Raw genomic sequence first — 12,057 nt, forward strand, 5'->3', positions numbered from 1 at the left:
TTACAGGTTTCTATTTTTATCTAGTGACCTCGCGTAGCGTCCTGCAGGGGGCGCTTTACCATCAACCAGAGTAGAGAGTCTGGAAGCTGGATTTTCTGGAAGAGCGAATATCCAGACATCACCTGTGATTAGGTTTATCTTGTTTTCACAGCGCAGATGAACTTGTATCGTCAAATCTACAGTTGAATATGTGGAAACGTGAAGACGAAGCTGCTGCAAACAAAAACCTTTTACTTTCACTTTTAACGTGGTGCAGTGACCAGTGATGGCGCAGCAGGAATAAATCGGTGAGTAAACTTCAGCAAACTCGAATCATTACTTCAACATCTACATGTTAAAGCCAGTGTCAGACTGTAGATGGATCAACAGACCGTTAGGAGTTGATATTAAACATTTGCACTTCACTCACGAGTCGTTTTTACATCCTGAAAACGTGAGGATGAGAAAAAAAAACCCGGAAGAGTTTGTCAGTTTGTAATATATGTTTTTAAATCAAACCGTCATCGATTGTTTCTTCTATTTTCATTCTAATATGATTTGTTGATTGATTGTATGAATTTTCTTCTGAATTTAGTTTTGTGGTAAACGGTTCTCAAAGAAGTTCACTTCCTGTTAATCTTTAATTAAATAAATTAAATAAATAAATTATATAACACCGTAAAATCTAGCCACAGGGGTTGCAAGTCAGTGACTTCTGTGCCGGTCCCAAGCCCGGATAAATAGAGAGGGTTGCGTCAGGAAGGGCATCCGGCGTAAAAATTGCCAAAATAACCATGCGAATCATCCACAAGACTTTCATACCGGATCGGTCGAGGCCCGGGTTAACAACGACCGCCACTGATGCTGTTAACCTACAGGGTGTCGGTGGAAATTTGACTACTGTTGGTCGAAGAAAGAGGGGAGGCAGAAGGGTTCGTGGGCAGAGAGAGAAGGGAAAAGGCAGGAACATAGATTTGAGAATAGGAACTCTTAACGTTGGTACGATGACAGGGAAAGGCAGAGAGCTGGCAGACATGATGGAGAGAAGGAAGGTAGATGTACTGTGTGTGCAGGAGACAAGGTGGAAGGGCAGCAAGGTCCGTAGTATTGGAGGAGGATACAAACTGTTCTACCATGGTGTTGATAGGAAGAGAAACGGGGTAGGAGTGATCCTGAAGGGGGAGTTTGTGAACAATGTTCTAGAGGTGAAAAGAGTCTCAGACAGGGTGATGAGCATAAAGCTAGAAATTGAAGGGGTGATGGTGAATGTAGTCAGTGGGTATGCGCCACAGGTTGGCTGTGAGTTAGAAGAGAAGGAGAGATTCTGGAGTGAGTTTGATGAGGTCGTAGAGAGTATCCCCAGAGGAGAGAGAGTTGTTGTTGGAGCAGACTTCAATGGGCATGTTGGTGAGGGCAACAGAGGTGATGAGGAAGTGATGGGCAGGTTTGGTGTAAAGGAAAGGAATCTGGAAGGACAGATGGTGGTGGACTTTGCTAAGATGATGGAAATGGCTGTAGTCAACACTTACTTCCAGAAGTGAGAGGAACATAGAGTGACATACAGAAGTGGAGGTAGGAGTACACAGGTGGACTACATCCTATGTAGACGAGGTCATTTGAGAGAGGTTAGTGACTGCAAAGTGGTGGTAGGAGAGAGTGTAGCCAGACAGCACCGCATGGTGGTGTGTAAGATGACTCTGGAGGTCAGGAAGAAGAAGAGAGGGAAGACAGAAAAGAAGACCAAGTGGTGGAAGCTAAAGAATGAAGAAACTTGTGAGGAATTCAGGCAGAAGTTGAGACAGGTTCTGGGTGGTCAGGATGAGCTTCCAGATGACTGGGAAACCACAGCAGAAGTTATCAGGGAAACAGGTAGGAAGGTGCTAGGTGTGTCATCTGGAAAGAGGAAAGAAGGTAAAGACACTTGGTGGTGGAATGAGGAAGTACAGGAATGCATCCAGAGGAAGAAGTTACATGTTAAAGCCAGTGTCAGACTGTAGATGGATCAACAGACCGTTAGGAGTTGATATTAAACATTTGCACTTCACTCACGAGTCGTTTTTACATCCTGAAAACGTGAGGATGAGAAAAAAAAACCCGGAAGAGTTTGTCAGTTTGTAATATATGTTTTTAAATCAAACCGTCATCGATTGTTTCTTCTATTTTCATTCTAATATGATTTGTTGATTGATTGTATGAATTTTCTTCTGAATTTAGTTTTGTGGTAAACGGTTCTCAAAGAAGTTCACTTCCTGTTAATCTTTAATTAAATAAATTAAATAAATAAATTATATAACACCGTAAAATCTAGCCACAGGGGTTGCAAGTCAGTGACTTCTGTGCCGGTCCCAAGCCCGGATAAATAGAGAGGGTTGCGTCAGGAAGGGCATCCGGCGTAAAAATTGCCAAAATAACCATGCGAATCATCCACAAGACTTTCATACCGGATCGGTCGAGGCCCGGGATAACAACGACCGCCACCGATGCTGTTAACCTACAGGGTGTCGGTGGAAATTTGACTACTGTTGGTCGAAGAAAGAGGGGAGGCAGAAGGGTTCGTGGGCAGAGAGAGAAGGGAAAAGGCAGGAACATAGATTTGAGAATAGGAACTCTTAACGTTGGTACGATGACAGGGAAAGGCAGAGAGCTGGCAGACATGATGGAGAGAAGGAAGGTAGATGTACTGTGTGTGCAGGAGACAAGGTGGAAGGGCAGCAAGGTCCGTAGTATTGGAGGAGGATACAAACTGTTCTACCATGGTGTTGATAGGAAGAGAAACGGGGTAGGAGTGATCCTGAAGGGGGAGTTTGTGAACAATGTTCTAGAGGTGAAAAGAGTCTCAGACAGGGTGATGAGCATAAAGCTAGAAATTGAAGGGGTGATGGTGAATGTAGTCAGTGGGTATGCGCCACAGGTTGGCTGTGAGTTAGAAGAGAAGGAGAGATTCTGGAGTGAGTTTAATGAGGTCGTAGAGAGTATCCCCAGAGGAGAGAGAGTTGTTGTTGGAGCAGACTTCAATGGGCATGTTGGTGAGGGCAACAGAGGTGATGAGGAAGTGATGGGCAGGTTTGGTGTGAAGGAAAGGAATCTGGAAGGACAGATGGTGGTGGACTTTGCTAAGAGGATGGAAATGGCTGTAGTCAACACTTACTTCCAGAAGTGAGAGGAACATAGAGTGACATACAGAAGTGGAGGTAGGAGTACACAGGTGGACTACATCCTATGTAGACGAGGTCATTTGAGAGAGGTTAGTGACTGCAAAGTGATGGTAGGAGAGAGTGTAGCCAGACAGCACCGCATGGTGGTGTGTAAGATGACTGGAGGTCAAAGAAGAAGAAGAGAGGGAAGGCAGAGAAGAAGACCAAGTGGTGGAAGCTAAAGAATGAAGAAACTTGTGAGGAATTCAGGCAGAAGTTGAGACAGGTTCTGGGTGGTCAGGATGAGCTTCCAGATGACTGGGAAACTACAGCAGAGGTTATCAGGGAAACAGGTAGGAAGGTGCTAGGTGTGTCATCTGGAAAGAGGAAAGAAGGTAAAGACACTTGGTGGTGGAATGAGGAAGTACAGGAATGTGTCCAGAGGAAGAGGTTAGCTAGAAGGAAGTGGGATGTAGAAAGGACTGAGGAAAGTAGACAGGAGTACAAGGAAGTGCAGCGTAGAGTGAAGAGGGAGGTGGCAAAGGCCAAACAGAAAGCTTACGATGAGCTGTATGACAGGTTAGACACAAAGGAAGGAGAGAAGGACTTGTACAGGCTGGCCAGACAGAGAGATAGAGATGGGAAGGATGTGCAACAGGTAAGGGTGATTAAAGACAGAGATGGAAAGGTGCTAACAACCCAGGAGAGTGTGCAGAAAAGATGGAAGGAGTATTTTGAGGATCTGATGAATGAGGAAAATGACAGGGAAAGAAGAGAGGAAGATGTTGATGTTGTGGAGCAGGAAATAGAAGAGATTGGAAAGGATGAGGTTAGGAAGGCTTTGAAAAGGATGAAGAGTGGAAAGGCTGTTGGTCCTGATGACGTACCTGTGGAGGTGTGGATGTGCTTAGGAGAGACAGCAGTGGAGTTTCTAACCAGTTTGTTCAATAGGCTTCTAGAGAGTGAGAAGATGCCTGAGGAATGGAGGAGAAGTGTTCTGGTACCGATCTTTAAGAACAAGGGTGACACGCAGAACTGCAGCAACTATAGAGGAATAAAGTTGATGAGCCACACAATGAAGCTGTGGGAAAGAGTAGTGGAAGCCAGGCTTAGGAAGAAGGTGGAGATTTGTGAGCAGCAGTATGGTTTCATGCCCCGTAAGAGCACCACTGATGCTGTTTTTGCTTTGAGAATGTTGATGGAAAAGTACAGAGATGGTCAGAAGGAGCTGCATTGTGTCTTTGTAGATTTAGAGAAGGCATATGACAGGGTGCCGAGGGAGGAGCTGTGGTACTGTATGAGGTCGTCGGGAGTGGCAGAGAAGTACGTCAGAGTAGTTCAGGACATGTATGAGAGAAGTATGACGGTGGTGAGATGTGCTGTAGGCCAGACAGAGGAGTTCAAGGTGGAGGTGGGACTACACCAAGGATCAGCTTTGAGTCCCTTCTTGTTTGCTATGCTGATGGACAGGCTGACAGATGAGGTCAGACAGGAATCACCCTGGACAATGATGTTTGCGGATGACATTGTAATTTGCAGTGAGAGTAGAGAACAGGTGGAGGAACAGCTGGAGAGGTGGAGGTTTGCTCTGGAAAGAAGAGGCATGAAAGTCAGTCGTAGTAAGACAGAATACATGTGTCTGAACGAGAGGGATCCAGGTAGAAGCGTTAGGTTACAGGGGGCTGAGGTGAAGAAGGTACAGGAGTTTAAGTACTTGGGGTCAACAGTTCAGTGTGATGGAGAGTGTGGAAAAGAGGTGAAGAGGCGAGTGCAGGCAGGTTGGAGCGGGTGGAGGAAAGTGTCAGGAGTGTTGTGTGACAAAAGAGTGTCAGCAAGACTCAAAGGAAAGGTGTACAAGACAGTGGTGAGACCAGCTCTGCTCTATGGGTTTAGAGACAGTAGCAGTGAGACAGAGACAAGAGGCTGAGATGGAGGTAGCAGAGATGAAGATGTTGAGGTTCTCCTTAGGAGTGACCAGGTTAGACAGAATAAGGAACGAGTACATCAGAGGGACGGCTCATGTTGCCTGTGTTAGCGACAAAGTCAGAGAGGCCAGACTGAGGTGGTTTGGACATGTTCAGAGGAGGGATAGTGAGTATATTGGTAGAGGGATGTTGGAGATGGAGCTGCCAGGCAGGAGGACAAGAGGACGACCAAGGAGGAGATATATGGATGTTATAACAGAGGACATGAGGTTGGCTAGTGTTAGGGTAGAAGATGCCCATGATAGAGTTAGGTGGAGAAGGATGATTCGCTGTGGCGACCCCTGATGGGAAAAGCCGAAAGAGAAGAAGATATAACACCGTAAACCACAGGTTGTGGTAGAACGTGTTAACGAGCAGTTAAATGAGATACTAACATTAGTATTTACTCAGTTTGTCCAACTGTGAGTCAGTTCATATTTGCTTACTCCTCCCAGACCAGAGGACACAAGGGAAAAGTTTATCATGTGAAAGTCTAACTTCTATTTATTCTTCCATTCACTATTTACACCCAGTTGCTGTACTTTTGTAATGGAGAGATTTTAAGTTGCTCAGAAGTTCAATTTCCAGAATTTAATATAAAAATGTATTTTAAAACATTAAGGGTTTGTGAAGAGAGTTTGTGTGTGTTTCGAGTTTATCATATTAAAATCGAACTTCTTTTTATTCTCCCCTCTGTTGCAGCTGAATCAGCTTCAGTACCAGCTGATATCTGCAGAGTGACATCATGGCGTCTGCAGCACCAGGTGAGTCCAGGTTTACACACTGTCTTCTGTCACTGTCCACACATTACAGCTGTTATAAAATAACTTCTATTTTACTCTTTAGACTTTAAATAAGGTTTCCGAGTTAAATCTTTCAGTGTGTGTCACTGGCTCATGGAGTTCCAATGCATTCTGAGCCAGTGACAGCTTGACAGGTGTTACAGATTCGAGTGATTTGGTGCTATACCAGCTATTATTATGCTTCAAATGAGGTTGTGAGGAGACAGATTTGGAGAATGAGAGTATTAACAGAAAAGGACAATTTATGGCAGGGATAGAATATAGCTGCAGAAAACAGAGTGACAGAAAAAAAACGGAAGAAGAGAAAGACAGAAACCCTGGAAAGAAAAGTAAAAAAAAAAAAAAAAAAAAAAAAAAGGCAAGCACTAGTAGTGTGGGGCAGGATCATGACAGGTAGTTCAGTTCATTTGTCCCATGATGGTGATGGTCCCATGAGTTCCAAACTCTGCTAACTCAGCAGCCTCACTCTCAATATCCAAAACACTATTGGAGAGTAAGATTGGACAGAACTCTTCCTCAACTTTCTGCCTTATCTGGCTCTAATGTCTCATGAAACAAACATTTATGTCTCATGCAAACAGCAATTTGCATCAAATGTTCATGTTCTCCATGACTAAGATTTGTTGATGCTTTGCATAGGTCACTTTGGATAAAACTAAATGTAACTAAATGTAGTACCAATGGTTCAGCATTCAGTGTTTTATACGTGAACATGTCAATTTGTGGACCGGAATCGGGGAACTTGTGTGTGTAAAAACCGATAATGACTTATTGTATATAAAACATTACTTATCAATCTAAAACGATTTTAAATATTTACAGGTGTTTAGTGGTTTTATCTGTTTTTGTTTTTTGCATTTTATAGATGAAGATGATTTCTGCAGCAGCAGTCCTGACCGTGATTGTCCTAACTGTAAGTTGAACTGAAAAATACCTGCTTCATTATGCAGATTCCACCAAATTGCACAGACCTTAGGCTGTGTCTGAATAATTAACATTACTCTGTTTCCACATTCAGTGTTTTCCTATGTATTATCTGTTGGAAATCCACCAAACATCAGAGGAGACTTAATTCAAATTATTGTTTATGAAGACACCAGTAATCTTTGCACATTTGAATAATGTCGTTGTTTCTCAACATTACCATTAGAAAACAGATGTGGAAAGAATAAAGAAATTACTTGTTTCTTTGTGTATCCTTACAGTCACAGCTGATGAACAACCCAGGAACCGTAGAAACAGCATTGATCTGCCACCTCTCAGTGAGTCAAACAGTTTGTTTTGTTGATCTGAAATTATAATATTTAACAGTGGAAGCTCTCAAAATGTCTGATTTAAGCAACTAAAAAGAAAAAATATTAACATATGTAATATTTATGTATTATCTGTATTATAATTAAATACATTTAATTATAGAAATAACTTTTTTTTCAGTGTCTGAGCTGAGAGTTGTTCTGCTGGGGAACAGCTGGTCTGAGAGGAGCAAACTGGGAAACTTTATACTGAGAGAAACTGTGTTCAACACTGAAAGAGCACCAGACCACTGTCTGAGGGTCAGTGGACTGATTGAGGAGAAAAAAATTGTTCTTATCAACACCCCAGATCTGCTGCATCCTGAAATCTCTGAAGACAAACTGAAAGAAAATGTAGAAAACTGTGTGAGACTCTCTGATCCTGGACCTGATGTGTTCCTGCTAGTTCTACAACCTGAAGACGTCCCTGAGCCACAAACAAAGAGGCTACAATCAATCCTTGAACTCTTTGGTGACAGATCATTTGATCATTCACTGGTGCTGATATCAACACCTGGAGAGGAGAGTTCAGGTTCCACAGGAAAATACCTGCAGCATCCTCTGTTAGGAGACATTGTAAGGAAATGTAGGCGCAAAAAGTTGTGGCAGAAAAACCTTGAACATCCAGAGCTGTTAAAGATCATGGACCAGCTTGTGAAAGAGAACGATGAAGATCATGTGAGCAGTGATGTATTTGAGGACGCAAAGTCTGATTTATCCATCGGTAATGAAAGTCTGAAAGAAGAAGGAGCAGCCAGTATCAAGGATCAGGTTACTAAGGGTTTAGCGACAGCAAAAAACTACGCTTTCGATTGTGAGTAAAATATTCTAAAATATTGTACATGAAGTAATATGTGAAGATGAAGTTGATATACTTAATGAGTGGCTTTGTCTTTTAACAGGGTTTGCATCACATACTTCATCACCAGTGCAAACGCCATTCAACCACTGTAAGTAGATAGAGTAAATCTACATCAAATGAAATTTACTGAAGACAAATGTGTTTAATTAATCGCAAACAGCATTTTAGTGTAGCTCCCAGAGGTGAGTGTAGGAGTAACAACTGGTTTACATACTGTGTGTAGTAGTAGTAACATAAACGTTAGAGCTTTATGAACCTAATATTCTCTGTAGTTCCATTTAATATAACAAAAACTAATTATCAGCAGTGCAGCTCAATACTATGTAGACTTGTATTCTAGTACTTTAACTTAAAGTTTGTTTATCTGAGGTCTATAAATTACCAACCAGGGAGCAACTGATTTGCTTTGAGAGAAAGGAGAATCCTTGTTGCTGCCCAGATTTACTGAGAACTCCCTTTGAGAGAAGATTCATTCACCATCTGTTTCCATCTAGTGGTCAAACCACCACTTTGATCTTGTTTTTCTCTCTGTTGTATAGTGTCTCCTCTTAGGATTTTGCTTGTGGGGAAAAGTGAAGACAAAAAGACAAAACTGGGCAATGTCATCATTGGAGATCAAGGTTTTAATTTCCATAAAACTGAACCTATCAGACAATGTGTGGCTACCTGTGGAGAATGGAGAGGACGCTCTCTGACAGTAGTGAAAACACCAGATCTGTTCAGTTTGCCTGAGCAGACAGTGAAGAGAGAGGTGCTGAGATGCATGAATCTGTCCTGTCCTGGACCAAATGTTTTACTGCTGTTAGTAAAAACTTCAGAATTCAACACAGAGAAAAAAGAAAAACTGAAGTATTTGCTCAGTTTGTTTGGTCCAGATGCATTTAAATACTCAATGGCCATCATCACACACAAGGAGAATGAAACACGTTTCACTGTGAATCAGCTGTTAGAGGAGTGTGGGGGAAGATGCTACAACATGTTTGATAATGACAAGAAACTGTTGATGGAGAAGATTGAGAGCATTATTTATAGAAACAAAGGGACCTTCCTCACCCTCACTGAAGAGATGTCTGAACCAACCAAACCAGTTTTAAACGTGGTTCTATGTGGTAGAAGAGGAGCAGGGAAGACTTCAGCAGCCAAGGCCATCTTAGGTCAGACAGAGCTTCATTCAGTCTCCAACTCATCAGAGTGTGTTAAGAATCAGGCAGAGGTGTGTGGACGTTGGGTTTCCCTGGTGGAGCTGCCTGCCTTGTATGGAAAACCTCAGGAGACAGTGATGGAGGAATCATTCAGGAGTATCTCCCTCTGTGATCCTGAGGGGGTCCATGCCTTCATCCTGGTCCTACCTGTGGGTCCCCTCACTGATGAAGACAAGGGAGAGTTAGAGACCATCCAGAACACATTCAGCTCTCTAGTCAATGACTTCACCATGATTCTGTTCTCTGTGGAGTCAGATCCTACAGATCCAGCTGTTGTTAACTTTGTAGAAAGAGACAAAGACATCCAGAAGCTCTGTCAAAGCTGTGGAGAAAGATATGTTGTTTTCAACATCAGCGGCAGGAATATGAGAGAGGAGATGTTGGAAGCTGTGGACCAAGTTAGACTGTCCAAAAATAAATCAAGTAGTTTTACAACAGAAACATTTGTTCGTGCCCAAATGGATAGAGTTGTACAACAAGAGAAAAATATCACTGCATTACACACTGAACTGAAGAAGCTGAAAGACGATATTGTCACATGTAAGTACTTCCTATTTTAAACACCTTTTCTAAACATAATGTATTCTACACATTTGAGGCTTCTATACTGTGTTCTTATGATGTTTCAGGTGATGAAGAGGAGCAGAGTCCAGAGAGTCTTAGGATTGTGCTGATAGGGAAGACTGGCTGTGGAAAGAGTTCTTCAGGAAACACCATTCTAGGAAGAAAAGAGTTTAAAGCCAAATCAAGTCAAAACTCAGTCACTAAACAATGTCAGAAAGCACAAAGTGAAGTTAACGGGCGTTCTGTTGTTGTGGTCGACACTCCTGGTCTGTTTGACAATAGTCTGTCTCATGAAGAAGTTAACAATGAGATGGTGAAATGTATCAGTCTTCTGGCTCCAGGACCACATGTCTTCCTGTTGGTGTTACAGATTGGTCGACTCACACCAGAGGAGAAGGAGACATTAAAACTTATAAAGGAAGGCTTCGGAAAAAATTCAGAGAAATTCTTCATCATTCTTTTCACAAGAGGAGATTCACTGGTAGAGGAGGAACAGTCTATTGATGAGTACATTCAAAAGGACTGTGATGATTCTTTTAAGAAGTTGATCAGTGACTGTGGAGGAAGATACCATGTGTTTAATAATTATGATAAAAACAACCATGCACAAGTCAGTGAACTGCTCAATAAGATTGACACCATGGTGAAGAGGAATGGAGGCAGCTTCTTCACTAATGAGATGCTGCAAGAAGCTGAAGCAGCCATAAAGAAAGAAGTGGACAGAATCATGAAGGAAAAAGAAGAAGAGATGAAGAGAGAGAGAGAGGAACTGGAAAGAAAATATGAGGAAGAGAAAAAAGCCATAAAAAGAAGAATGGAAGAACAGAAAGTTGAAATTGAACAGGAGAGAAAACTGAAAGATGAACAACTAATGGAAATGGAAGAAAAGATAAGGAGGGAGCGTGAGGAGAGAAAGAAAGAACAAGAGACTAGAGAAGAAGAAGAGAGAAAGAGGAAAAGAGATGATGAAACCAAGCAGAAGGAGTGGGAAGAAAAACTGTCAGTTTTAATGAAACAAAGAAACAAATCAGAGTCAGAGCTTAAGGAGCGTAGAGATATGTTGCAGCTTGAACGAGAAGCCTGGGAGAAAGAACAAAAAGAGTGGTGGGAAAAACGAACACAAGAGGATGAACAGAGGCGACACGAGGAGCAAAGACTTAAAAACCTTCTACAACAATATGCACAGGAAAGAGAAGAATCTGAAAGGATAAAAAGAGACGAGGATAAAGCTAGAAAAGAATGGGAAGAAAAGAAGCAAAATGAATTGGAGAACAACTATGAGAAAATAAAGGAGGAGCTGCAGAAGACATATGAAGAGAAAGCCAGAAAGCAAGCTGAAGAGTTGAATGAATTCAAAGAGAAACACACCAAAGACTTAGCAGCTCAGAAACAAGAGCATGAGACGCAAATGAAGGACAAAGATGAAAAGTACGACATGTTGAAGGCACTTTCAGCCTGCAATGAAAAACAAAGGAGGGAAAATCACCAGAGACAAATCAGTGACTTAGTGAAGTGTGTGACCAGAAAGAGTGAAAACGTGACCAGAATCAAAGAGCTACTGATACTGCACGAAAAGCAAAGGGAGAAAGTGGAAAATCAGGAGGAAAAAGATACCCTACAGAAAATACACGAAAAAGAAATAAGTGACTTGATCCAGAAGCTTCTGAACGAAGACAAGACCGAATCTTCCTGTTGTATTTCATGAAGGGGAAATGATTTAATGTGTCACAGTTTCTGAATGGCAAACATAAAGAGAGAGAAGAAAACATGTGTCTTAAAGGTGTCTCTAGTTTTCATAGATTTTAGCTCCAGAGAACAATAAAGGGCCTTCAAAATATTTCCTGACTCATCTTAAACTAAGTCAGTAAAGAAAGATTGACTGAGAACAAAAAAACTGTTCTTATAAACACTTTAGGTTTATCGTCCAGCTGTCATTTCTGATCACTCTGTTTATTGTGGTTAACATTAACTATGTTAATGCTCTTGTATGAGTGGTTAGATTTCTCTCTGTGTGATTGATTGCAGAGAGAGGGAAACAGAGAGGAGGACACACAATTACAGGAGAGAGAAAAAACAAGGTTAATGACTTGCAATGGTGGCATATAAAGTCGACTTTGGGTGCTGTTGCAGAAGCTACGTTTACAGCTTTTCACAATTATAGACCTAGTTCCCAGCCGTGTCCTACCTCCAGTAGGGGTCCTTAGGCAAGACCTCCTCACGCCTACCCTGCCTACCATCGCACCTACTTGTAAGTCGC

The 12,057-nt window shown here is 42.0% G+C and overlaps 1 protein-coding gene and 1 long non-coding RNA gene across 2 annotated transcripts; both read left to right on the forward strand.

Moving 5' to 3' along the window:
* The first annotated feature begins 260 nt into the window (after positions 1–260).
* On the forward strand, positions 261–6,783 carry LOC113148875. The gene is made up of 3 exons (XR_003297526.1): positions 261–287; positions 5,780–5,841; positions 6,746–6,783. It is a non-coding gene; the product is annotated as an uncharacterized LOC113148875 (long non-coding RNA).
* A 184-nt stretch (positions 6,784–6,967) lies between these two features.
* LOC113149571 (GTPase IMAP family member 8-like) lies at positions 6,968–12,057 on the forward strand. Its single transcript, XM_026341777.1, has 5 exons — positions 6,968–6,979; positions 7,031–7,142; positions 7,315–7,929; positions 9,075–9,776; positions 9,866–12,057. The coding sequence occupies exons 1-5, from the start codon at positions 6,968–6,970 to the stop codon at positions 11,503–11,505; spliced, it is 3,081 nt and encodes a 1,026-aa protein (XP_026197562.1). The 3' UTR covers positions 11,506–12,057.

This window comes from Anabas testudineus, chromosome 24 (assembly GCF_900324465.2).
Source record: "Anabas testudineus chromosome 24, fAnaTes1.2, whole genome shotgun sequence".
In the NCBI taxonomy this organism is placed as follows: Eukaryota; Metazoa; Chordata; class Actinopteri; order Anabantiformes; family Anabantidae; genus Anabas; species Anabas testudineus.

Bases quoted from the DNA above. Each gene is read 5' to 3' on its own strand.
- LOC113149571 (XM_026341777.1), top strand. The intron at 7,143-7,314 runs GTGAGTCAAACA...CTTTTTTTTCAG, and splicing joins CATTGATCTGCCACCTCTCA to TGTCTGAGCTGAGAGTTGTT. The intron at 9,777-9,865 runs GTAAGTACTTCC...ATGATGTTTCAG, and splicing joins GAAAGACGATATTGTCACAT to GTGATGAAGAGGAGCAGAGT.